Source organism: Hakea prostrata, chromosome 2 (genome assembly GCF_041222555.1).
Source record: "Hakea prostrata isolate BN-2017 chromosome 2, UWA_Hpros_2, whole genome shotgun sequence".
In the NCBI taxonomy this organism is placed as follows: Eukaryota; Viridiplantae; Streptophyta; class Magnoliopsida; order Proteales; family Proteaceae; genus Hakea; species Hakea prostrata.
In genome coordinates, this window is record NC_142601.1 from 66,637,647 (window position 1) to 66,664,755 (window position 27,109).

General features: G+C 37.6%; 3 protein-coding genes across 4 annotated transcripts; 1 reads left to right on the plus strand and 2 right to left on the minus strand.

The window, feature by feature from the left end:
* The first annotated feature begins 1,961 nt into the window (after positions 1-1,961).
* Positions 1,962-3,413, plus strand: LOC149025807 (protein G1-like1). Its single transcript, XM_089143195.1, has one exon. The coding sequence runs from the start codon at positions 2,337-2,339 to the stop codon at positions 2,985-2,987; it is 651 nt and encodes a 216-aa protein (XP_088999321.1). The 5' UTR covers positions 1,962-2,336; the 3' UTR covers positions 2,988-3,413.
* Positions 3,414-13,571: 10,158 nt separating this feature from the next.
* Positions 13,572-17,246, minus strand: LOC149025808 (Tetratricopeptide repeat (TPR)-like superfamily protein). Its single transcript, XM_089146013.1, has one exon. The coding sequence runs from the start codon at positions 16,778-16,780 to the stop codon at positions 14,180-14,182; it is 2,601 nt and encodes an 866-aa protein (XP_089002139.1). The 5' UTR covers positions 16,781-17,246; the 3' UTR covers positions 13,572-14,179.
* A 336-nt stretch (positions 17,247-17,582) lies between these two features.
* LOC149025809 (mRNA cap guanine-N(7) methyltransferase 1-like) lies at positions 17,583-25,347 on the minus strand. 2 transcript variants are annotated; one of them, XM_089146014.1, is made up of 13 exons: positions 24,765-25,347; positions 24,473-24,597; positions 24,184-24,252; positions 23,913-23,984; positions 22,711-22,812; positions 22,148-22,204; positions 21,471-21,609; positions 20,574-20,638; positions 20,435-20,485; positions 20,251-20,313; positions 19,709-19,832; positions 18,663-18,724; positions 17,584-18,151 (listed from the first exon to the last, which is right to left on the minus strand). In XM_089146014.1, exons 1-13 carry the CDS (start codon positions 24,838-24,840, stop codon positions 18,059-18,061), a joined length of 1,098 nt encoding a protein of 365 aa, XP_089002140.1. In that variant the 5' UTR covers positions 24,841-25,347; the 3' UTR covers positions 17,584-18,058. The 2 variants fall into 2 exon arrangements, with proteins under 2 accessions (XP_089002141.1, XP_089002140.1); XM_089146015.1 differs by lacking the exon at positions 23,913-23,984 and having other exon boundaries at positions 17,583-18,151.
* Positions 25,348-27,109: the final 1,762 nt, after the last annotated feature.

A 27,109-nucleotide genomic window follows, 5' to 3' on the forward strand; every position in this document is an offset into this window, starting at 1 on the left:
GGTGGGCTAAAATCAGGTTTAAAATTAATGGAAAGCCAACTTAATTGAGTCATCATTTCTTGTTTACACAGTATAAAGAATGCTTTGAACCATCAAAAGCTTAGGAAGCATATGGCACAATGGCACATTAAGGAAAGTTGACAACATAAGAATCATATTCTTCAAAGCACTTGGGTCATTAGAAGAAAGTAATCAAAATTATGCCCTATGATTTTCTGGGTAGACAGAAGCATCTTCTCAGTGACTTGGCTTGACTGAATCTACAATTCAAGAAGAAAACAAATTCTGGAAATTTGAGACCCCAGAACTGGAAAAAACCCTATGATTTGCCTATATACCCCATTCAGGCAGGCTTGATTTGATTTTTAAATAATGTGTGCATAATAGGCCAAAACCATGCATTTTTGTTTGTTGCTATGTAGGTATCTCTCGTGCAACAGCTGGAAGGCAACATGCACGTGTATAATGAAAACCTAGGCAACATACCGAAACGGGCTATGTCTTTATAGGCCTCAACCAAAGCCCAACTCTTAATTTGGGCCAAAATGTTTTGGTTGGGCCCAACCCCAAGTAATTTAATATTGAGATGAGTTCTCTATAAAGTGGATAGTATAATCCCTCCAAGAACTATGTGGAGGGATTATACTATATGGATAGTAAATTAAGGGTCCACACATGCATTTGGCTCAAACAAGAAACAAAACAGGTGATGGGCCTAAACAAATTAAGTTGAACCAATGTTCCATCACTTCAAAGAGATAATAAAATGATCAGATCGACTTCCATTACCTTTAAGTCAGGGCAAACCAAATTTTTTTTTTTTTTTGTTGCAGCTGAGATTTTGGTGACCCACATCCCCATTGCCCAAAAGAAGTGCAAGTGATAAAACTGGCAGGAATATTTCACAGAGACCATGTCATTGATGAAATCTAAACCTATGGACAAGAAAAAGAAAAAGATAGAAAGAACAATGGATTTGACATGTTGACAAGAAAGAACATTGCCCAACTTGCTGCCAAAATAAAGCCAAGCTATACCCTTTGTCGTTCCCACCCAACCCACATAATTTCTGCCAATGGAGTGGATTTACTGTGAGCTAATTCTTGTAATTGCTACCCTCCTTCACCATGGTTAGGCAGACCCAGTTCTAAAAGAATATCTCTTTTCAAACAGAAAGACGGAAATCCTAGTAATTAATCTACGAAGAAACATTTTAGAGCCAGTTCAACTCAGTTTCCATGATTAAACCAGAAAGGAAAAAGGAAAAAAAAGGCATTTCCATGTATTCTTGTACTTTTCATGTATCAACTCTTTTTGTATTTACAAACAGTACTAAACTCAACACCAATTAGCTTAAAATTTAAGTAAGAATAAGAAACCTCAAGTCTACCATGGTCACTCTCCAGAGTAATGATCTCCAAGACTCCAACTAATAAAAGGTAGATAGAGTCATATAACCCAAAAAAAAAAAAAAAAAAAAAAAAAAACCGATTCCATGCGGAATCCAAAGCTTGACTCTAAATAAAGATTTTCAAAAGAACTAATGACAGATTAAAGAAACATTCTTGGGATTTGCTCAGATAAACACTCAAAAGAGAAGGAAGGAGATAATCATGGTGGATGACGGATGACCTGGGTGGGTAGAATCTTAAGTGGATTAAGAAGACAAAAGGATCCAACAGTAGCAACACAGAAACCTGCATCGGGGACAATAGATCTTAGTCCTAGCCACCTTTCTGCACCTCACCCTGGTTTTTGAAAAAGCTGGGCCCAAGAGAAGAGACCATGAGAGAAGAGAGAGCAGGTGAAAATCTTGATAGGAAAAGACGTATGTAAGGGTGAGATTCAGACAGTCGTCACTTCCAGGAGGTGGGGTTGGTCACTTGGTCCAATGTTTGGGACCCACTTCCCTGTCCTATCTCTTCTTCCTTCCCCTTTCTTTATCTCTTTCTCTTTCTTTCATACTTATATACACATACATACATACCCTCTCCCTCTCATGAATTCCATCTTCTGTAGTACTCTCTCTCTCATCCTTCCCTTCTCTCTCAAACCGTACCTTTCCTCACCTGCAGATCGAGAGAAAGAGAAACCTAGTCATCCACTTATTCTAACCCAAGGCATAGTTTTCTTATCTAATGATCTGAAAGCTCCTCTTTTTTCTCTCTTTGAGCCACTAATGTTACACGGGTTTGAGTAAGCGCTCCAAGATCAAAACAACCCAGAACTAAAACCTATGTAATCTGTGAAGGAAAGCAAAACCCATTTCAGAAGACAATAGTTCAGCTGATCGGATTCATCATATCAAGAGAAAAGCAAGGACGAGATCAGTTAGAATGTCTGCTGCTGTTGCTGCCGCAGCTGCAGCTGGAGCTGCCACAGGTGGAACTACAAGCAACTCAACCATCCATCATCAAACCCAACAAGATCTGTCAATGGCAATGGCAGCAACACCACCACCAAGCAGATATGAATCACAGAAGCGCCGAGACTGGAACACCTTTGGACAATATTTGAAGAACCACCGGCCACCGCTTGCACTCTCACGCTGCAGTGGAGCTCATGTCTTGGAATTCCTCAGGTACCTCGACCAGTTTGGAAAGACAAAGGTGCACTCTCCCTCTTGTCCTTTCTTTGGCCATCCACACCCCCCTGCACCTTGCCCTTGCCCACTTAAGCAAGCTTGGGGTAGCCTTGATGCCCTAATCGGCCGTCTTCGTGCTGCCTTTGAAGAGCATGGAGGCCAACCAGAAGCAAACCCTTTTGGTGCTCGTGCTGTGAGGTTGTACCTGCGAGAAGTGCGTGATACACAAGCCAAAGCAAGAGGGATTGCTTATGAGAAGAAAAAACGCAAGAGGCCACCACTGCAAGGGCAACCTAACGGTAACTCACTTGGGGTTGAAGGAAGCAGCAGCAGCAACAGCAATAGCCATCATGAAACTGATGAGGGTGTGATCATGTCAACTTCCTTATCTGTTCTTAATTAGTTTCAACCATAGTTCTCACTTCTCAGTAGTATTTTCCTTCTCTCCTTTGAATCTTTTGTCTATTAGATTAAATAGATAGAAAAAATAGACTTTAAACTGGAAATACTCCAAGAAGTATATATATGTTAGATTGATTAGACTTCCCGGCCTTAATTAGAATTATGGGTTATGGTGTACCGGCATACCCCATGTCTTGTCAAGTATTGGTACTTTCAGTGTCTTTGCAAAAATGGCTACTTTCTTCTTTCTATGTCTAGTTGTAATACAATATTCCTGTTTATCCTCTCCTGTGCTCACTCTCACTCTCTTTGATTCATTCCAATACATATACATACAGACACAGACCGAGCACAGACCCCAAAACCACACGAACACATTGGAAGTTTTGCTAAAAGGGTTTCTCTCTCTGATTCTAAATAAAAACTCAAAATCAACTTCCATTTTGATGCTTCTGTATCTATGTTGGGAAGCTTCTCAAAAATGGGTTTTTAGTATGTTGTTTTTTGGTGCAGAATTACACACATATACTTAACTTCATTAACATGTACTACTAGTGGATTTGATATTGGAAAAGCTGCAAGAATTCATGGGTATGGGATTATATGATATGTGATTTGATTGGGACTTCGGTAGGGTAGTTGTGTTGTTTATGCTCCTTTCCAAAGATGAACATGAGGTAGCTGACGAGTTGCTTAATTGTGGGCTCAGTTTCTAGACCAACAAAAGAAACCTATCCTGTATGAGGAGAATCGCATTCTTGTCTGCTTCATCTTGGCCAATTAGACACTACTAATGATCAACTTGGTGTTTTAAATCACAATCTCCTAGATAATGATCTAATTATTTATTTTCCATTAGAGGATGTTTGATTAGATTACAGTATTACACGTTTTCCATCTTCAGGCTGTCTGACATGTTTAATTGTTTACAGAAACCTAATCTTGATTGGTGGGTGTGTGTTATATCTTCATTTTAGATATAGAGGGCATGTTGGGATGTTGGTTTAACTAATCAAAAGTTTTAACACCTACTAATGCTGTATAATGAATACAGAAAGATGGAGAACACTTTTGTGTGACTGTTTAGGTTCTCATGCATGGCTAACCCTACATATCTTTACGTGATAATAGTACTTTTCTACATTGTATAAATTACCCAACTTGATATCATTCTAATTGAATATTGAACCAAGATTATACTATATCTTTTGAGCCTTGACCATTTTCAGTTGGGATTGGTGAAGCATTGACCCCCACAACCATGAAGAAACTTCTTTCTTCTGACAAACAAGCGCACCAAGCAATAGTAGCATTTATACCATGTTAGTTGAGATACAACGAATTTTTAATTTCAAGTGAGTAGAGTGACAGTGGTTTTAAGGAAGTAATATATGTGATTTCTTATATAAACCATTATACATGTAAGAATGATTAACACCCGGAATCGTATTCAGATCAGAACCCATGTAAACACTTAAGACCAAGTTCAGTAAATTTGAAAAGGATTAGAGAAATTAGGGGAGAGAAATGCAATTGAAGGTGTATATAATAATGATGTAGTGGCCACATATATTAGAACCCTGGGGTTCTCTTATATATGTAGTAGCCTTTATTAATCTGGAAGTGTTTTTGGGAGGGTTGTTAGAGCTAATTTAATAAGGACTTTTGAATGCTCTGGTATGTCAGAGTTGTTTACTTACATTTGAATGAGTTAAAAGAGTTGATCGAGAGAAGTGAGGATAATACATGCAAATTTTACACCTTGTATCAATTATGACATTAATCGATCAGAACTGATTAAAGGATAATATATGACCATGCAGCAACAAACCCTATTTAGTTGAGATATGACTGAATTTGTGTTGCTATAGATACTCATTAATTTGATGTTATGTGGTAACTTAAAAAGTTTTAAAATCTAAAATAATTATTAAAATTCTATAAATGATCCCTCTCAAGGCTCAACCTAATTAAAAGATTCAGCCTCGAGTGAAGAAAGTTTATCTTTACCATAGAAACAGTACTGATGAAGAAAAACATGGACGAGAGTCACGAGACTTGAATAATGCGCAATATCTACTGTCAACGATTGAGACTGAAAGTTCAATCTTGATCGTCCGTCTTGTAGGTAGTTGAAAGCGAATTGAACAGTCGAGATCGAAATCTCAGTCATTGTTGACAGCACACTAATGCACATTAACTAGAGTTAGAATTGCAAAAGCATTGGTGTATCTACCACCATCATATACTATTTCATTCACCAAAATCCATATATGGTATGATTGAAATGGGTTGAGAAACATAAAATAAAAACAAAACGAAACACCAATAAAGAAAGAAGACATGACTTATCATGAACCACCATGTTGGAGTCCCATCACGTTCCATTATTAGGGAGGAAATTGGAAAGCAGAATATTACTAGATAAGTGGTCTGTAAGCTTTGAAATTGTTTTTCTCTTTTGGGTTCTCCTCCTCATCTACTTCTTGAGTGTAGTGTAGTAGTGTATGAGTGTGTTTTCATGGCCTCATGGGGAAAGGAAGGAAGGACGAGCCACTGTTGTTACTGCCTGAGAGGCTGAGAGGCCCTGAGAGCCCTGAGAGCCCTGAGAGGGTTGGAGGCCGTGCTCACCTCACTGCTAATTAACATCCTGCATGCACCAAAAACCATGGTGTGCAAGCAGCGTGGGTTCTCACGTGGTGTTCGGACACCTTTGTCTCCTCTTTCTCAGACACGGTTTAGCAAGACTACTGCAATGACATCGAACAAAATCTGCATTCCTTCCCTTTTGAAATCCCTATGGAGCAGCATCGTTTTCCACATCCATCAGGATTGATTTGGTGATGACTGATGAGATTTAAAAGTTAAAACCCAGAATCAAGATCTATAGATAGATTCACTCCCAGGTCGAAATTGAACTCTCAAGTCTCACACCTCTCACACCTCTCACGGTAGATATTCTTCTATCTAAGACCTCGACTTTAAAAGATACTATATCTAAACTTCTGAAAGATTACTTAGTTGGCAAAAAACCAATAGCCCTAGACATAGGTCAAAAATCAAATCCTCTTATACCACCAAGGAGCTTCTCTCGACTTCTCTTCTCACCTTGTGTTTAAATTACATGTAACAACTACCCCATAAAGAGTAGTTAAGACACGTTAGATAGAGTAGTCAAGGACCCAAAGGAGATATGAGTTTCGGAATCCGGATCATCACCCCTGACCGGCCCGCCAGCTTTACCACCACAAATTTGGTGGGACCCACCACTAAAAAATAATAAAATAAAAAAAACCCTCCCATCACCCCACCCCTGGCCCCCCTGGTTTCGCCCCACAGTGAAACCCTTTTTGGAAAACACAACAAAAAAAATTTTCCGGGACTTTTTGTGGGAGCCGCGGGGAGCACAAGGTGAGGATCGATTGTTAAAGCCGTCGGGGAGCACAAAAGTGCTACCTCGACGGGTAGCTGGTCCAGACTCTGAGTTTCGTGTTCAAAGAAAATCTTTATTATTTGAAAAGAAATTCTACAGATAGCCAATAGATGGTTAATAGAATAATTGAGAATTTTTACTTTTCCACGGAAGGATCGGAAGTCCAATTATTACCGGCGGCATATTTAACATCTACATCCTCAATCTTCGTATTAGAACGAAAATGGAAAAGAATGCTAATTTAATTTGAAATATTAGAGCGAAAAGACGAATCATGGGGAGGCGGCAGGCTGAGGCTGACCTGATAGTGAATTAGTGATGACGTTATATGACATTTTAGGTATTTATTTTAATCATTTACTGTTATTGAATTTCAAAATTTTCAGAGATAGAGAGAGAGAAATGCTTTATTTATCACTCACATGTCCCACCCACTTGTCATTTGTCACCTGTCACCTCAACCTCTCACTTTTCAGCTTTCTACCTTTCACTTGGATCTCAATCTCAAGTTCTCAACCTCAATCTCACTCTCATTCTCAAATCCAATCTAATCAATCAACCTCTCTCTCTCTCTCTCTATCTCTGGCCTCTGCTCAGCAGGAAAGACAAGTCGGCAAAGGCACGTAACCTCCAATTTACTGTATTAGCCCTTGGTCAATTCACCACGTGTCTATCTATTCGGAGGACACGTGGTGAGTTATCCTTCTTACCCTTTTTTTTTAATATCTGTTAGGTCTTTTAAAAATCAAACCGGTTCTTTCTCGATCAGCACCGAACAACCCATGAAGAGAAGAGTCAAAGACTCAAGAGTTTCTTGGGTTTCGAAAGACTATTTTGACCTTTTTGTGCAAAATAATCGACTATATATTTTAATCATTTCAAGAAAACTCAAGGCATTTTGGGCAATACACCATTAACCTTTTTGGGCCTTGTGCACCTCTGTGTTTGGAAACCAGGACAAGCTGGGAGCTGCCAAGGAACACTTTTGCTGCTGTGTGTCCGATCATGCACGTATAAATGGATGGGATGGGCCCATGAGATTTCCTCCAAGCCCATATCTTGTGAAAATTATTCTCCTCATCCAACTGTTTCTCTTTTCTTTTCTTTTACCCCTTACTGCAAAGAAGGAATCTTTTAAGAGCAGGGCTTCGGTGTCAATACGGATAATACGGTGAAATGACCACCCCACCCTTCAAAAAAGGTAAAAATGTCTCATGCCCTATAATACTCTTATTTTATTCTATTTTCGAGGGGGAAAAATCCTTATTGTATTTGTCTATTCTTTGTTGTAATATTTACAGAATCCCCTGTAAAAATGTTAAAAGACAGGATCTGTTATCATTTTCCCTTTTTTTTGGGGGTAAAAGACTTTCATTATCATAAGATGTGATTCATGATTAGGTCTGCTACTAATTTGGGAGACATCTTTTGACATTTCCATATGCTTTGAAGGAAAAATGGAAGGCTTGTGTTGCCTTTTTTATTTTTTCCCCTTCACTCATTTCATCTCCTCAAAGAAAGCAATGGTGGAGAAATGCTTCTGCTTTTCAGGGGGGCCATCTTCTTCCCAGGAAAAACCCAACCTGTTAATGATTACTGATATTGCCAAACTTTTTCAACCAATCTTCATTATGTTATTCCCTACTCCACTCTTTTCTTCACTTTTTTTCCATCCAAAAATTTCAATTATTTAGTCTTGACATCTAAAATTATATTATTGTCAAACCCTAATCCAAACACACAATTACATCTATATTTTAAATATTTAATATAATACATAACAAATCTTACAAAATAATAATAATAAGTGAGAAGGTTCTCTAAGCAAATCATAATAAAATTGAAGCACAAAAGAGCGATGAAATAGCTTTTTTATATAAGACTATTATTACTAGAGACTTTTGTATGTAATTTATTTTATCATATTCAGGGTTCATGTAATCAAACCAACTAAAACTAATTGATTGGTAACAAGTCTTGTAACACTATAAAATAACAAATTAAAAGAAGAAGAAAAAACAAAAACAAAAACAAAAATACACAAAAATTTAACGTGGTTTGACGTACTGATATCGTATGCTATGTCTACAGTCAAAGAAGAAAAAATTTCCACTATGTAGAAGAAGAACGAAAGATCTCACAATCAATCGCTAAGAATGGTGTTACAAAAACTCACCCAAAACCCTAATTGAAAATTTCAAATCTCTTAATAATGTAGTAGACGAACATAAGATACATATATATAAACTCCAATCCGGTAAACGTGTCGTGCCATACCTCGAGGCTCTGCCCCACACCCGCTCCACAGATCTCTGCAAACGGGTCATTTGGATCACCTACCAAACTATGTCGATGGAGATCCATCTTCCAAATCAGGTACAAAAATTCAAATCAAAGCATAACAGTTTACATCTCAACTTTATATTCAGCAGATTTTACCATCTCTTCGATGTGTCTCCCACCATGAGAATCACTTCAATAACCAGCTCTGTTGCAAAGTGTATCAAAATGTTTTGTTACATACAGCAATAGAATCCACTCACAAGGTCTCATCAATGACGGAAAAAATTCAGCTTAGGATAAGCAAACTTATTTTCTCCCTTTCCAACAATCAAATCAATGGAGGGTTTGATTTGGCAATTCCAAAAGTTAAAATAGAAAGGGAGACTGGGTTTTCCAGTCCTTTGGATCAACAACAATTCAAAGCTTACCCCATGAGTCAAGGTTGAAGTAATCAGCATATTCACAAAATCACAGCATTAAGGTCCAACGTTGCATATAAAAGCACCCAAAGGCACTTACTTGTTAATAGATACCTCTCTAGATGCACTTCATCTGAATAAAAGGAGCCCATGAGTAAATGCAGACACCACAGCTCCACAGCTGTGTATCAAAGTAAACTTGTTACCTGTGACATGGAAAGCATTTGATGTGAAATGATGGTTACATACATAATGATTCGAATAATCTTCCCCCTCAAAAAAAAAGAGTAGTCATGTCTGAGGTTGGTTAGAGAAGGCTCTCCTAGTTTCCACACATGATGGACAATCACATCAGCATAAGTTGAATTTAAGAGGATAAGGATAAGATCAGTCTTCACACCACAATAATATGTCCTTGAATTCTAGCCATGAAAGGTAGTCAAGAAGAGAATTTTTTTCACTGTATTTAGTATGATTTCAATCCATCTGGATGGCTTTACTACCCTATAGAGTAGCCAACATAGGTTCCTTGAAAGTTGTCAACCCCAAAGAATATGATTCATCATGTAAAAATTGGAAGTTAGAATCAGAAAGAGATGTGAGGGTTACTTTCAAAGAAAAGAAAATCCACCATTTTAGTATTTGATTTGAAGTAAAGTGCCGTATAATCTCTGCTTTACAATGGGAAAGATGGATCCGTGAGAAATGGGACCAGGTCCTTGGGTAATGGAGGTTGGTGGGGTTAGGCTTATTTCACTTCTAATTTCAGCACATTAGCTGTAAAGATAAGTAAACATAAGCTGTCACTTACAAAACCAAATCAAGAATATAATTTCTTAATACATTTCTGAGCCCTTTATTTCTTTTGTGATTTGTGGTTTGCTCACAATAAAGGGGACAATCAAATCCTGTTTAAGATTAGTGATTGTTGATAAAAGATGAAACTGAAAGCATCAGCATCAACATCAACATGAACTGTAAACCAAATAAAGAAAGTTTAATTCTAATACCATGGGCTGTAATTTAAAATTATGATTGGTAGGTAGCAGTGCACCAGGCATATCACAACTGGCAGGCCATGACTCCAACATTGAAGAACAGCCTGCACTTAATTTCCTGTGCAGGTGTGCATATGTCATGCTGTATTAAATCTTCTCTTAGCCATCCAACGTTTAATCAGAATTGATTTACTGCCACACTCTGTGGTGCTTCTAGCTAAAAACTTAGAGTAAACCAAATTAGAAAACAAAATTCAATGGTGCTTCTAGCTAACAACTACAGTAAACCAAATTACAAAACAAAATTCAATCATAGGACCTGCTGTATTAGCTCTTTTTTTGGCCACCCAAATCTGATAAGAATTGATTTATTACCACATTCTGCAGTGCTTCTCAGCTGAAAACTACAGTGAACTACATGGACTTGTCAACGAACATTGAGCAATAACTAAGCTTGGCGTATAAGATGATCTCGATGGTGCTTGTACATAGATACCCTCTATGTACTTCTGTCCAGAATATCTGCTTGATCAAAGGCAGAGAGAAAATCAACCAACAATAAAGCATAAAAAGGCAGAGTATGTGCTTCCTGTTTTTCCTTCTATGAAAATATCAGATATCACACCTATCAGAATTTGAGATTGCAACAGTTGCCACTACTGAACCTGATTCTATCATCTACTGATTCACCAAATGCGACAATGACGCAATGGACTTATGGCTCATATGGTAACCAGGGGAGGGTAGGCCAATCCTAACTCCCGGACCAAACTCTAACAAATAGAAGCAAAAAGAAGGATCTCAGACTTGAAAAACCTGTTCCCATCCCTAACTATTTACCTAATCTCTAATCATCAGATTTGGTTTTTAATGTTGCCTTCTCCTTTTTGTTGGTTTAGTTCCTCTGTTTGTTTAAGAAGGAACTCAGAACTAAATAATTACACATAGAAAGTAGGTTTGGTTATTAAAAATTTTCATGTAGTTAGCCCTCAAGGCCCCCAGATGTTTCATTCTAGGGATTTAATTTTTCTTTTTTGACTTTGCCATCCCTATGTAAAAACTTTCCTTGCAATGTTTAGCACTATCCCTTTTATTGGCATCGGGATACCAAAGTATAAGTATTGATTCCAACCATTATCTGGACTCACATGCAAGAAGGTCAAGAACATGTTTCTACAGGTTTTCAAGAACCAGAAATCTCATTGGATGCTCAAACAAGCCTTTTCTCAGTCTTTGAAGTAATATATAAAATACAGAATTAGGTGCCTTCCTGAGCCTCAAGTGTTAACTAACATGCCCTATTGAATCTTAGGTTTGGCACCAAATATACCAAGCATGGATAGCAATGAGGAGGTTAGGTTAGGGTAGGGTTGGGTAATGAACTTCCCTTGTCTTTACCTTACCTTGTGGGGAAAAGCAATGTCTTGCTTTCTCCTAGAGTAGGGTTGATGCACAAGGTGGGTAAAGCTGTGAACCAATACTCTTTTAACCTTTTGGGAGAGGGGATTAAGGGAAGGGCTACGGCTGTGGATTTTAGACTATAACAGTAATTGTTATATTATATGAGATGAATTATGGGTATGCCAGTTGGGCTTTTGATGACACCTATATGTATCTCAAAACTGTTTAATGTCTCTATCTTAAATAGGTAAACTCGTATACTTACCCACCCCATTAGGGCATAAAATTACCTATCCTTCTCTCCAAACTAGAAAAGGGTAAGGAGATGGTTCAATGGATATCCATTTCCACACTTAATCAAGATGTGCCACACTCTGCCGCCTGCCACAGACTCCAACCAAACCGGTGCAAATCCTACACACTTGGGATAATAAACTTTTGAACACTGGAAAGTTAAAATCACCACTAGAAATGCTTCCTACAAACCTCCTTTAAAGGGCTATCAACTGATGATCGACCTCAGTTCTACACCATATCATTTGCTAATGTTCACATTTTACAGCAGATTCAGATGGAAGGGTGCAGCCAAGCGGCCAAGACACATCTGATACAAGCCAATTAGTGTCAATACAAGTGCCACAAGAGATGCAAAAAAAAAGTTTTAGGTACCATGATAAGAAACAACCTAAATTTGTTAACCTGTTGACTGTTGCATGTGAGTCTAAATAGTAAAAGCGAACTCAGATTAATATCACTAGAGAAGAAGCTCACATATAGGGTCATATTTTGGGGTTCAGGAAGGTTGTCACAGTTCCATGTGTGGTTTGTGTGCATATTGTGGAATTAGAATACTGGAATTATACATCTAGGCAAAGGAAACATCACAAGAGGCTTAGAGCTTTCCAGGATTGATGAGTTACATCAGGGTTATATCGAGTCTTGAGGTTCTTCTGTTTTCGCTTTTTTGTTTTCCAAATGGATTTAGTATCATGACAAAGTTTTAGGACTGCTTTCACCCAAGAAAATGAAATTCTAGGACTGCTCAACGGAAAATTCTTAGGTGGCTTTTAAGGAGAACGATCCAACAGTAAAACTTCAGTTTCAGCATTGGCCTTATGTATATAGAGCTAAAATTTTGGAATAAAAACTGGAAAAGGAAAAATATCCTTAGTGAATATTAAATTCATTGAAGCATATCACAATCTTAATGTTGAGCAAAATTAACTTACCATCCATAATCCTTGGAAAAGAATTTCAGCTGAAAAATGAAGCATCATTACTCTTTCATGAATCATAATAAGTCAAATAGAAATAGAGACTATCAAAATACAAACTCAATATTGTAATAGTCCTTATATTGCAACTCCCCATTTCCTTTTTCTTATGAAGAAAGCATCTTGCTGTTTATATGCCTCAATTCACCAGAATGGTTCAAAATCATCCTACTTTATTATCATAGTTTACAAACAAGAGAACCATCCAAGGGCCTTAACGTGCAGCAAGGCTTCGTTTCATAAGTTCCCCAGAGGGACAGACTAGAGTAGGTCACAAGTTTAGACACTTACAAGCACAATGTAGCTGCTGAAAGACACAAAAAGTGTCTTCATTTTTGCAATCTGAGCTATTTGCATCACAGAGAGTTGCCCAAATACAGTTTTGATACTTTACGCAAGTATAGAAGACTTCATTAACATCATGAACATCCCCAATTACATGGTCACATATTATACATGAGAGAGATATTCTCTGATTGGGCGGAGGTTCTACCACAGCTATTGGATAGAAATTCAAATAAATATGCTCTAATATAAAGCCTTGTCAAAATATTAATTTTGTCATGATAATTAAGGACAACATAAATTCCAATACTTCAGAAAAATAAAGAAAGCAATAAGCAGCTCCAAAGTAAACTTATACCAAATAACCTAGAAACTATGATTCATCAATAAATGGGGTAAAGTCACACAGATTCAAATCTGGAAACAGCCTCTTTGCAAAAAAAGGGTCAAGTCTGAGTACGTTATGACCTCCCCAGACCCCACAGTGGCGGAAGGCTCATGCACTAGGTACACCATTTAAAGACTAGTCATTAACATTGGACACCCTTAGAAACCTTAATATCCCCAAGTTTGGATACAAAAGAAGAGAAAAGGCCTAGATAGATCAAAATGTGGATATATTTTTAACTAGAGCAAAAAGAAATTCTTTTACACCACCAAACAATAAATGAATCTCTTTGACACGTGAATTGTTGATTTACACTTCTGTTACATAAAAATTGAAAAAACATGTTATAGATGTTACATAGATGGTTTAAGGCTAAAGAGAGAGGTATTTGGTCCAATTATCTGACAGTTGGATAAAAATGAGATAACAGTATATTGAGTTACAGGTGCCAGATAGCAGATTAAGATTTCCCATCAGGAAGACTTAACCAGTTGGGATATAACTAGTCATTATGCACTGACAATTCAAGAACCTTGATTCATGGGCATACAGCCATGTACATACAAATTTATTGATGGAGTGAACTCAGTTTCTGATCAGGATGTTAGCCCATGTGTTATATCTTAGCAGCTACTCACATACTTGGAATATGGTATAAACTCCATGTGGCCTCTGAGATCAATCTGATGGAGTAAAAATAGGCAATCAGACTTCAAAGGAAGGCGCATCTAACCTGATCACATGAACCAAATTTTTGTGGGTGCTGCAGAAGGTAAGGTTGTGGAACATAACCCTCTCTCTTCAGCTCTAGAAGGAGCATCTTCAACAGTAGAAATATCTCAGCTGCCTGTGGATGACTGCAGTCTGCAGCCACAAACATATGTGTCACACTGTTGACTTCAATCCAGCTGCAACCTGGTAACTTTTGCACCTGCCTTTCTTTCATTAAGCTTCGGACTTTAAGAACACTCTCCCATTGACCAGCATCAGCATGGACATTTGATAATAATACATAATACCCAGAATTTTGAGGGTCCAACTCAAAAAGATGTTTTGAAGCAACTTCGGCTAGTTCAACATTCCCATGGATCCGACAAGATCCAAGTAGCGCTCCCCAAATGCCCGCATCTGGACTGAAAGGCATGTTGTTTATGATGCTAAATGCTTCTTCTAAACGGCCAGCACGCCCAAACATATCAACCATGCATGCATAATGTTCCATTCGGGCCATGATTCCATACTTCTCAGTCATATAGTGGAAGTAGCGGAAGCCTTCGTCAACCTGGCCAGCATGGCCACAAGCGGACATTATGGCAAGAAAGGTGATGTGATCTGCCTGAATTCCTTCATCCAACATCTTATGGAACAAATCAAGTGACTCCTTGAAATGACCATGAGTCCCATATGCAGCAATTATGCTATTCCACGAGACTTCATTCTTCACTTGCATGAAGTCAAAGACACGACGGGCAACAATCAAGTCTCCACATTTTGAATACACGTCAATTAGGGCACTCTCAGAAAAGAGATCAGATCCCAAAGAACCTTTCATCATGAAACCATGAATTGCTTTCCCATAGTGGAGTGCTGGCAAATTAGCACATGCTGAAAGAGCAGCAGATATTGTGACACAGTCATACTTGGCTCCTTCCAAGCCCATTTGGCGAAAAAGAGTAATGGCTTCTTCAGGTTTGCCATTTTGTGAGCAGCTTGTTATCATTGAGTTCCATGAAATAGCATCTTTTCTAGGGATTGATTGAAAAACAAGATAAGCAATATCCAATCTCCCACATTTAGCATACATATCTGTAAGTGCACTTTCCACGAAACATTTTCCCTCCTGACCATTCCTAAGAATGTAACCATGCAACTCCCTCCCCAACTTCAAAGTAGCCAAACCAGCACAAGCTGGTAAAACACTTGCCAATGTCACTGAATTAGGTTGCATCTGTGCCCCTAGCAACCATCTGAAAATCTCTAAAGCATCATTATTCATTCCGTTAAGAACATAACCTGAAATCATAGCTGACAATATGACAACATCTACATTGTCTGTATGCCCAAAAACCTTCTGTGCCATATCTACATCCCTGCATTTGAAGTATATATTGATGAGTCCACTCTTCAAAAAGACATCTAAACATATTTCATTTCTTATGATATACCCCTGAATCTCCTTACCTTGTTTCAGACTGGCTGAGTCAGAAACCGAAGGAAGAAAACTAGAAAAAGTGATCGAGTCCGGTTTGACGCCAGAGGATAGCATATCAATGAAAAGATCCCGAGCATCGATCATACACCCATTTTGGACATAACCAGAAATCATTCCATTCCATGTTACTGGATCAGTACGAGGCATCAAATCAAACAACTTACGAGCATCAGATAAGTACTGGCATTTTGAATACATTGCCACCAATGTGTTAGCCAGAGGTGAATCTAAATCGAATCCAAATCTAGTGGCAAGCCCATGTAATTGAGTACCAAATTGAATCATTCCCTCTGAGGCACAGATTGACAAAACACAAGCGAATGTCACCGAGTTGGGTTTTGTTTCATTGCTTCTCATTTTACAGAACACCTCAAGAGCCTTTCCATATTCCCCAATTTTTGCATACCCATTAAGCATCACATTCCACAAAACACAATCCTTCTCGGGCATTCTATCAAACAAATCCCGTGCATCTTCTATAGAGCCATTCTCAGCATAAAACTTGATCAAAGAACTACCCACAAAAACGTCCATCTCACAGCCCATTAAACAGATGGTCTCGTGAACCAGTCGACCCAGTTTTAGTGCTGCTAAACTACCACAGGCTTTAATTACATAGGGAAAAGTATATTTATCAGGTGGAACTCCACAGCTTAGCATCTTGAAGTAAAACAGTACAGCGTATTTGAATTGACCCACCATTGTAAATCCCCTAATCATCCAATTCCATGCAGATGTATACTGCCACTGAAGCTGAACAAATAGGTTCTTCGCATCTGCAAAGCTCCTGCAAAGAACATACATACCCAAAATCCTTGTACCCATCAAACCCACATCGCTAACTCCATTCACGATGATCTGGGCATGCACTTGCTGCCCTTGTCTAAGAGCAGGAGCATTTGAACAAGACTGCAAGATAGATGCCAACCTGCTTACTAAAACCTCATCAAAATCTGGGTTGAAGCCATCAAAATCAATGGAACTATGAGCCGATGTTAAGATACTTCTGCTCTTTACGTGAACCGACTTAAACCCAGATACAGTGAGGGACCAAAAGCGTCTATATATTGGGAAAAGGTTTCTGTTAGGCATGTTGATCATACGCAGAAACTTTGAACACCCAAAGTTCAATTGTATGGAAGGCTATAAAATCTGAAGCTCAGCCCTTCCATCTGCTAAGCTCATCACAAAACGCACCTTCACAGTTTATTTCAGATTGAATTTTTCTCATCGTTGATAATTTTCCCATGAATTGTTCCTTTTTCAAATTTCAAAGAGACTTATACTTAGCTCTTCTCAACCTGCTTTTCAAGGAGCTACCAAGGTGGAAGTATGATGTGAAGAGGTTTTTTAATTTTTGGTTGGAATATGAAGGGATCCAATAGCTCACGGTTTAACTATGAGTTGTTTAACAAGATTCAAGAATTTTTTTTTTTGGGTCAAAACAAGATTCAAGATTCAAGAGTAGATTAAAATTGCATTGTAGCTCCGTAACTTTGGATGCAGCAGTAGCGAAAACGGGAAGAGCATAAAAATTGAAGTGCATGTCGCGAAACTTAAATGGTGAAGACGGAACACGGCCAAATAAATCGATCAGGGTGCATTGAGCATATCAATATCTGTAGATTCTCGAACGGATCGCCAATCGGTTTGGCCCAGATTTGGCGAAAACAGGAGGGGGGGCGGCTATCTGGCAAACGGATCGCGTGCATTGATGTGGTTGATGCCGGTTTCGAGATCAATCTAGGTCAGATTGGCCCAGCCAAGCCCAATCAAAGTTAATCAGGATTACTAGGCTGGGCTAGCTTCAGCCCAAAAGACTGGGCCGGGCCGGGCCTGCAATATCCATTTCCGATCTTGGGCTGGGCTGCAGCCGGGAAAATAAGAATAATCTCAGCTGATGAAATATCCTGCCATCTTCTCCTGTTAGCTGCAGAAAACAAATCAATGAAACTCAACCATTATCCTGTTGTAGTTAAGAGTTTCAAGACCTACCAAACCCAAAAAATAAAAAACTCTGACAGAACAAAATTTGTGAAAATTTATGTCTCTTTTCTCGATTTCATTTTTTAGGGTTTCACCCAATTCCCGATACAAAGTGAATCAGATTTAACAAAAACTGGCCCAGTCTCCTTTTTGGAGTATATAAAAGAACCAAAATATTACTCTGTAATTACGAGTGATATTGAGATTGTACGAAATTGAACATATTTGATCCCCATCTCCAAACCAAGGGTTCTTTTGTTTCTGTTTTCTTTTCTTCTTTTCCATCACAGCTACGCATCAACGGTTCATGTGGCCCTCCTCTCATCATATCCCCATATGTTGCAATGAAGATCTCTGGGTCAAATTTGGCTCTCCTTCCTTCACACCCTGCTGTTAAATGTGCAAGATGTCTTCCTTTGATACCTGCATCTCCACTCTGTCTCCTCTGCTATTTTTGACCCTACAGTCGCCATCTGGTTGTCCTCGCTGAGATTGCTCATAAAAAAAAATTAAATTTCAGCATAATAATTCAAAGATCAAAGGAAAAGGGAGAGGATTGGGGGAAGTTAGGTGTTGTAAAGAGAAGCATACAGAACTTGAGATCGATGATCAAACTAAATGGTGTTTTATTTTTTTGAGACACAACATTCAAAACATGCTCCCTATAGCTCAAAACCCAACAAATAACGGTCTATAATTGATTGATGTTGAATATGGCATCAGATAAAACTGATTGGAAGGCAAATATCCATGGAGCCAACCCCATTTAGTCGGGATGAGGCTGCTTATTGTTGTAGTTGTTGATTAATCTCTAAGTAATCAAACAAACCAGCTTGTCAAAATAATGATGTAATACCTTGATTTTACCATGCATACAGTTTGGCATCCATTTATGCCCTATTTGGATCATTCACGAGGGTCTATGATTTGATAATTATGCATTGAGTAAGCTAATACAAAGATAAACAAGTGTTGAATGGTTTGGAAATTTCATTACCTTTCTCAAGACAAATGCCAAATACAAGTAAACAACCTCCCACTCATCCTCTGATAGCGTGCCTGGACATTACAGATCGCGACTAAAATGGTCAAGGAACACCCTATAATTGATATAACTGAAGTATTTATTAATGTTTCTAGAGTACAAACACAAAAGGTTGAGCACCTCCGTAAAGGTTGGACCACATAAATTAAAGGGATAATTACAGGCCCCTATACTGATTATTACAACGATCCCTGACTTGCAAAATACGATCCAACCTTCAACTGCTATAATACATTGCCCCCACGTAAGTTCCGTAGTTACTAATGATGTGGCATCTTTATATTTTCTCAAAAAATCCAAAATACTCTTATACTTATCTCTTTACTTATTTATCATTTTGTCAAGTTACAGTAGTACCCTTAATTAATTGTAGACAAAAAAAAAACTATAATCCATTTTATTCTAAAAAAAACTACAAAATAAAGAAAGAATGATTGAATAAAACTCAAATAGAAACCGAAGAGGAAAGAAAATCAATTCAACTCAAATTAGAAACGAATATAACCAAAATATTTTCAAAAAAATGAAGGCGGAAACCAAACGGATTTGGATTTTGTCCATTTCTAATTCAAAATAAATGAAGTTTAGTGAAGGTGGGAAACCAGTCGGATTGGATTTTGCCCATCATTAATTCAAAATAAATGAAGTTTAGGGTAAAATTGACATTTAATCGGGTTTTTATAAATTGGGTAGCATCGTCTTTTGATTTCTTAATTTTAATGAAGGACAAATTAGACATTACATATTCAAACTTAACGGTTACTTAACACCGTTATAAGGAAGGGGGGCATTAGTAATTTCGTAAATAACAGGGTTTTATTAGTAATAAAATCAAACTACAGGGGGACAACAGTAATTATCCCTAAATTAAAAGTTTTATTCAAACCTCCATCAGCACTAATGGGAACACAAGTCTGAAGCAAAAGGTGGTTTGCTTAATGAAAAGTGAAGCACAAGAAATAAAGAGATGCCGAAGAAAAGAGAGCAAAAATACTGACTTAGATCCTGGTTTCCATCGCCTAATGCACCAAGTCTCCGCATAAGGTCAGCAAATTCTGGTTTCTTTAAGTACTCATCAACAAGTTCATGGGAGTTCTTCACAAAAACAAGCTCCAAATCATACTGGAAAGGCCCAATATGGTTGTCAATTAGGCAGTCTGGGGAAAATTAAATCAACAGAATCATATTATTGTTCAACCCTAACCCACAGACCACATTAAGACCATTTCACATACAAATTATACCAAGTAACTAGGATGCAGCCACTGTGGTGGTTACGTGGCAAACCTAATATTGGTCAAAAGATGAAGCAGAAGGTAACCTGCCTATTGACCTCCATTGCCCATCCTTGGTGAGATAGTAATCCCATATTCACATAGCATCATGGTCCCAAAACTATGGAAGACAACATCACCACTGTTCACAGCTCTTATTCTATACTTCAGGAAAGAAGAAAACACAACCCGCTCTAATAGAACTGCTGGAACCCCTTTAGATGAAAAGAAAGAGAGAGCAAAGAACATCAAAACAAAAATCGAACCTCCTCTGCTAAGGATTTGAAGACATGGAAAGGAACGATCCATTCTGGACAATCAACTGCATCCTGCAACAAGTTTTAAACAAATCTATTATTGCTGAGAGTCTGAGACTATGTCCAGAACAAACCCAAGATTAGCAGGAGTTACAGGGAAAAGCTACTCAATTCTCAATGAAATGGGATGTACCTCTAAATGGAATTTGTACTGGATACCAAACGGGCTAGAAGCTCTAAATTTCTGAGTCACACAAACATAAAATTTGGCAATGAACCTAAACAAACGAATATACCATATCATGACAAATTAACAATAAAATAAAGCTCACCTTTTCAGCATGCTCATCATCAAAATGAATCCAGTATACACTGTTCCCAAAAGCGAGCCCTTCCACTGCATATTCAGGATGGAAAAAGCATTGGCTGTTAAGACTGATGCAAAAATTCATAGATTAAGGATCCAAAGAGTTCGCCAATACTAGAACAATTCATAGATTAAACATTAGGAATCACATGATAACCATGTAACCTAAAGACACCACAAGAACGTCTGAAAGGAAACAAACAGTTCACCAGTTCAAGAACTATTCAGGAAATAAATAAAGCTTGGTCTTCTGCTAACCATTTGCAAGGATTTATTTGATCTCTAGTAATTTCAGTAGTAACTTACAGGACTCTTCACAAACATCTAATGTCATTACCTACAATTTAAAAATTTTACACCAATGATTAAGTTCATCATTACGAGTAACTACGAATTACATCAAATGGATTTATTTACTATATTTTGATAACCCCATTTCCCAACATTGGACGGATATTCTGCCAAAGTACCCTATCAAGTAATACATTTTCCTAGAAGACCTCCTCCTGATACTGGATTTCTTCTGAAATAAATGTAAAGAAAAAAATTGTGGAAGGAGAAATGGAAACAGGATTTTACCCAAAAATTTTCCAATAGTAGTTCCAGCTTCTTCCCCAACAGAAAGCAGTTAAAAAAGAAAAACACAATAAGTATAGAAGAAAAAGGTCTATCAGACCAGAAAGCTGGACTACACAAAATGTCAATGAGTGGCCCAAATTAGAGAAACAAAACATGGACCAATTTCTCATGTTGTCAATAAACAAAGCAACACCTCTCTCAACCATGTCAACGGAAAAGAAAAAAAAATAAAATAATAAAATAACCTGTCCTAGTAGGGAAGTCTATGGCCAAACCAGAATACCTTCCCTAAGCTTTTTGATGATGACATTTGCATCTGGCATTGTTCCAATGAAGATGCCACCTGGACGCAGTAAGGCCGATACATTGGCCAATGCCCGTCGTGCACGTGCCTCTGTAGACCATGAGTAGTGCATGGCAAACTGCAAAAGTTCATGTCATTTGACGCTGTAATTATTTTTCATAACTAAGTTAAAGGAACTCCAAATAAACATGTACACACATTACATAGTGCACTAATTAAACAAATTGGCACCAAAAGAGTGTATCACAGGGTCTCCTTCCCCCCCCCCCCCCAAAACACACACACATGCACGCACACAAAAAGGGCCCAATACCATCAAGCTGTAAAGGAGATCTTCAAGAACTTGAAGGAAACATCAATTGGAACCTCCTAGGGTTCACACCGTCAAGGAGTTGATTGAATCAGACACCAGTCCCACCAACAAACTTCCCAAAGCTTCCCATTTTCGAGGGGTCGGTTGGACGCACACACCAACCCAACCAAGTGTAGATCACTCTAAACTTAATCTCCATGGAAAACAAAGGCGGTGGCAGCAGCTTGCAAAGCAATGCCATTAATCATATTCATGTTCAATACTTAAAAGAAAAAGGCCTAACCCAATAAACAAAAATGTTAGCAACTCCACCACCAAAAAAAAATCAAAATTTTCCACTCACCTGACAGCTGCATATATCAAATGGTGCATCATCTTCCAGAACTTTATCCAAGTGTACCTGAAATCATCAGCAACAGGTAAATCTGGCAATTGCCTTACAGGTATATCACAATGATTTATATATAGTACTAACTATAAAATAAAATAAAAGATATTTTAGCATGATCAGACAGCTTAAATGTAAATCTGACCTAATAATTCAAAAGCTACTATGTACAAATAAGTGAGTATCTAGCTTCTGCAAATATGACACATAATTTGTTGGTACTCCCTTTAAATTGAGCTATCTGGTATCTGCAAATGTGATAAACTTTGTTGGTACCCATTCAAATCAAGCAAAACAAAGATATAATACGTTAATAACTAAAGACATATGCATTCTTCATAAATGCAGCTGTAAAATCTCAGGAAAAGAAAACCAAAAAAACTAGGCATCATTGCTTATGAGAACTTTAAGGTCCATTATTCACCCCATAAAAAAATAACTTTATAGTCCATTTGTAACTGTGAGATTAAGATGATTAAAAACTATAAGAAGAAATGGTGAAAGATAACAGCAGTTACCTCGAAACAATCTCCACAGACAAGTCGTGCAGGGAAAGAAAACCTCCTCCGACGTTGGTTGTGATCTGCATCACCATTATAGCGTGTGCGACAGTCTTCTATCTGACTCATGATTGTTTTATGACAAAGAGCATATCAGTGACAACAGAAAAAAATCTACCATCACAATTTGTAAAGTATAAAGGCAATAAAAGACATGACATAACCAAATATCATGTATTTCAAGGGAAGAGACAATAAGATTTTCATGACTCAAGGCAATAGGCTGCTAAGATGCCTGATGGGGGAATAATAATAAACATATTAAAGGGACCAAACACTATGAAATTTATTCTTCAAGTGAACTGTCAATGAAGGATCCTTTGAACTGACCAAGTGTAAGGATTATTTTAGAAATTCAGGAAAGGTGGAAACAGAGAAAAATAAATTAAGTGGTTTTAACCCAATTATAGTAAAACAACTCCATAAGTTTAATCACATTGAAGAAGAGATGAAAGGAATTCTGCAAGGGGTTTCAAATTTTTCAGGAAGGCAAGGAAATAGGGCCAGAGGTAGCCTTCTTTTAGTAGTAGTAGTAGTAATCTCAGTTTTAAAGAAAGAATCAACTGTTGGAATGAATCTAGAAGAGGAAATAGTGGGGTAGCATTTTAATAAATAAAATGGCTGTTTTGCTCCATCTTAAATGCATCAGCCATTATGCCATCATATTTCAGGCTGACAATGAAGACACTCCCTCAATGGACTTAATCAACAGCTGACAGAGCTTGTTGCCACAAGTTGCTGAGTCTTTTGCAAACATTTTCAAACCAACGAGGTTTTAAATAATTTCAGATTCTACAAGCAAGTACATGGGATTTTCTTTTGTGCATAGATAGTACATGTAAGGAATATCAATTAATTAAGCTATTCAAATACTTTATTCAGGACTCAACTATGAAACCCTATAGTTGCTAAGACGTTTTTGGGTCAATAAAATTTTTCACTTGATATTGAACATATTGTGAAAAACAATGTAGTTGCAATTGAATTAAAGTGAAAGTTTATAGTTCAACCAGAAAGGTCCAAAAACAATGACACAAAATACTAATATATACTTAAAAATAGACAAATTATCCTAATTGCCATAATGCTTTCCATTGAACATAGCATCTAGGAAGATAAACATACAACCCCAAAAAAAAAGGAGCATTTTAGCACTTTACCGAGCCTTCAGCAATATCAATGCCAACATAATATCCAGCCTTTGCCTTGTCCCATTTGATCAAATCACCACCCTAGGTGAAAATATAAACAATGGATAATGCATATTGATAAGTTCAGAAATTAAAAAAAAAACAAAAACAAAAAAATGGCCACCGCCACAGCTTCCAATTTCTAAAAGGGCCTGATTGTCAAAGATACTACCAACAGATAGCAAACAGTCATTCATCCAGTAATTCAAAATTGGACCAGAATGAAGAAACCAATTTTTACCTTGCCACAAGCAAGATCTAGAACACAATCCCCCCGGCGAGCATACAGCTGAATGAGAACACTTTTAATCTGTTTTAATAATAATAGAAATAAAAGAGAAATCAAATAATAATAAAAAAAAGTGTTGTCATAGCACAAGTTGGTGGTCGAAGTTCTCTAGTCTGAAGCCTAAACCAGGAAATAATGAGATGCAAGATTGAATTACACTCCCATGACATGAAAAGAGAAAACCGAAAGAAAAAGAAATATGGGTAGGCAGTTTTGTTTGAGAAGAGCAAGGCATAGCTACCCAATTGTTTAGTTTCTTCAAATGGATGATAGGACTTGCTTCTCGATCCTCTAGAGTTTGATTTGTCCTTGCACTATAATGTTCGGCCACCTTCCGTGCAAGTTGCTTTGGGCTTTCGTCCTCCTCTGAAAAAAAAATATGTGTGGAATAAAATCATCGTTGATGATAATATAATAAAACCCTTCGGTGATTAACCACTGGGAGGGGTGGGGAAAGAGATGGACTAACAAAACAAACTTCTATAAACTAAATGAAAGCGAGATAGAAACTAATGGGTCCTGACAAAACTTACCACGAGTATCGAATCTGCGCTTCGATTGAAGTGGACCAACAGAGATCGAAGCAGATGCTTCATACCCTCGCTTCATCCTAAATAAGCAAAACACACCGATAACGGTGCGATTCTACTTTTTTGTTATCTGTAGTGCTAAATTCAATTCAGGAAGAACTTTGCTCTTAATGGCAGATGTTAGATTGTGGTTCACACATAAATGATAAATCATGTTTCCGCACTCTGCTCCCACTTCGTTTGGGCTCGCTTCTCTTAGGAAGCCTTTCTATTTTATAGTTTCGTGACGAAGCTTTCATTATTATTATTCAGGAAATATGACAAAACGAAGCATGCATTGCATGAACATATAAAATATTTTCAGTTGAATTCGTTGTTGGTTTGTAGCTAACTGATACTGGCAATTCTCTGATTCGCAGGTACAAGGGTTTATAGGATGATTCATCCGATGAAACGTCGGCACCATTTGAACCAATTGAGGTTCTAGTATTCTAGGGCAGAAATTCTATGCTCAGCGTTTAATCGGAAACGATCTACAAGCTGCCGGTACGTATTAAGGATTGACATCTCTGATCGGCTGTTTAATGATATGAGAATGTGTTATCTGGGGGAAATATATCAAAATCATTTATTTGTAAAAAATGAGCCATCAAAAGGTTTTGTGGAAAAGTGATCAGGTGGGTCAAATGATTTTTTACTTTTCCCAACTTTCCCACAAAATCGCACTCAAATAACTATTTGATGTTGATTTTGTACAATACAACGGGGCCGCCCGGGGGCCCCCCATGTGGGTGTTGGTGTTTTTTGGTGTTTGTGGGAAAGTTGCCAAATCGCGTGATCCATTTGGGGGCAAGACAAAGGTTCCTTGATTCAAGGAACCTTGTCGTTCCTTTTGACTTTGGGACCTCAAGCAACCAGAACACTCTTTACCATTTATGAATGAAGGATTGTTAAAAAAAGGAAAAGAAAGAAAAAGAAAGAATGTAAGAAGAATTTGGGGTAAGATTTGGGGTTTGGACCCTTTATAAGTTCATGCCAAAACCACCTTTATTCCACGGTAGCATTAATGGCGCAGTAAATTTGAGGTCTCTAGTATTCTATGCTCGAAATTCTTTGAATGCGTTCATGATGGTGAATGATAAGATACTCACACGAAGTTCATTCACGGATGTCAAATATTAGGGTTGACATCTCTGATGCAGGCCTTTTATTGAGATTAGGAGAATGTGTTTACACAAAGATCTTTATGGGTTATTTTGGCCAACTAGCACATTTATTGAAATGCCTCTCAAATTAAATCTAGAGGAGATGACATGTGGCTTAACAATTACATCAAATGATAAAAATTCAAAGTCCATCAATCAACTATTTGACTGACAAGGCTAGCCCCTTTGGCAAGAAAATCAGCATGATGATTTTAGATCGATTCACAAAAACACCCTTGAGGCTCTACTTGATTTCGCTCATTGTATGTTTGTCCTCCTATGAGGTTGTTGGTTTTTTTTGTGTTATTGTTCTACAGGGTTTTACTTGGACAGTTATCGATTTATAGTTTTGCTGCTATCCTGACCTGTTCTGACCTTCATGTTTATTGCAATTATTATTTTGGTAACCTGGTCCACTGTGAGTGTCTACTGTTTTGCATTACTTTGTGGAGGGAACTCATGTACCTTTTGTTTAACTTATTTTAATTATATGAATGAAGTGTTGTTTACCCCAAAAAAAAAATAATAATAATAATAATAGAGGGTAAGATTTGGAGTTCGGATTTCTAAGTTCATACTAAGCAAAGCTTCCTTCTTTCCATGGCAGCATTAATGGCGTCAGTAAATTTTCACTCTCTTCTTCTATTCTCGACATTCCTTTGAATTTTCCTGATCATGTATGGTGAATGATAAGATTACTCACATCGAAGTTCATTACACGGATGTCAATTATTACCTTGTTTCGCAGATGCAGGCCTTTTATTGGGTTATGGAAAATCTCTTTACACAAAGATCAACTTATCGATACTCACCTCTACTTGCATTTCGACTCATACTCAATTCGATTATTCATCATTAATGAAGGAATTTCATTTTCTCTGCCTCAAGTACTGACAATTCTCTCATATCTACTTCGACTTATGGTTATTGATTTATTAAGATTTTGCTGCTATTCTGATCTGTTTTCTGGATCCTTTTTGTTTTTTCAATTATTATTTTTGAAGTAACCTGGCTTTCACTGTGAGTGTCTACCTCTGTTTTGCATTGTTTTGTTGGAGAGGAACTCATGTTTTACCTATTTGGTTTCAACAATTATGAAATGTAAATGAGCTGCATTTTGTTTACGAATCATCGAAATGAGCT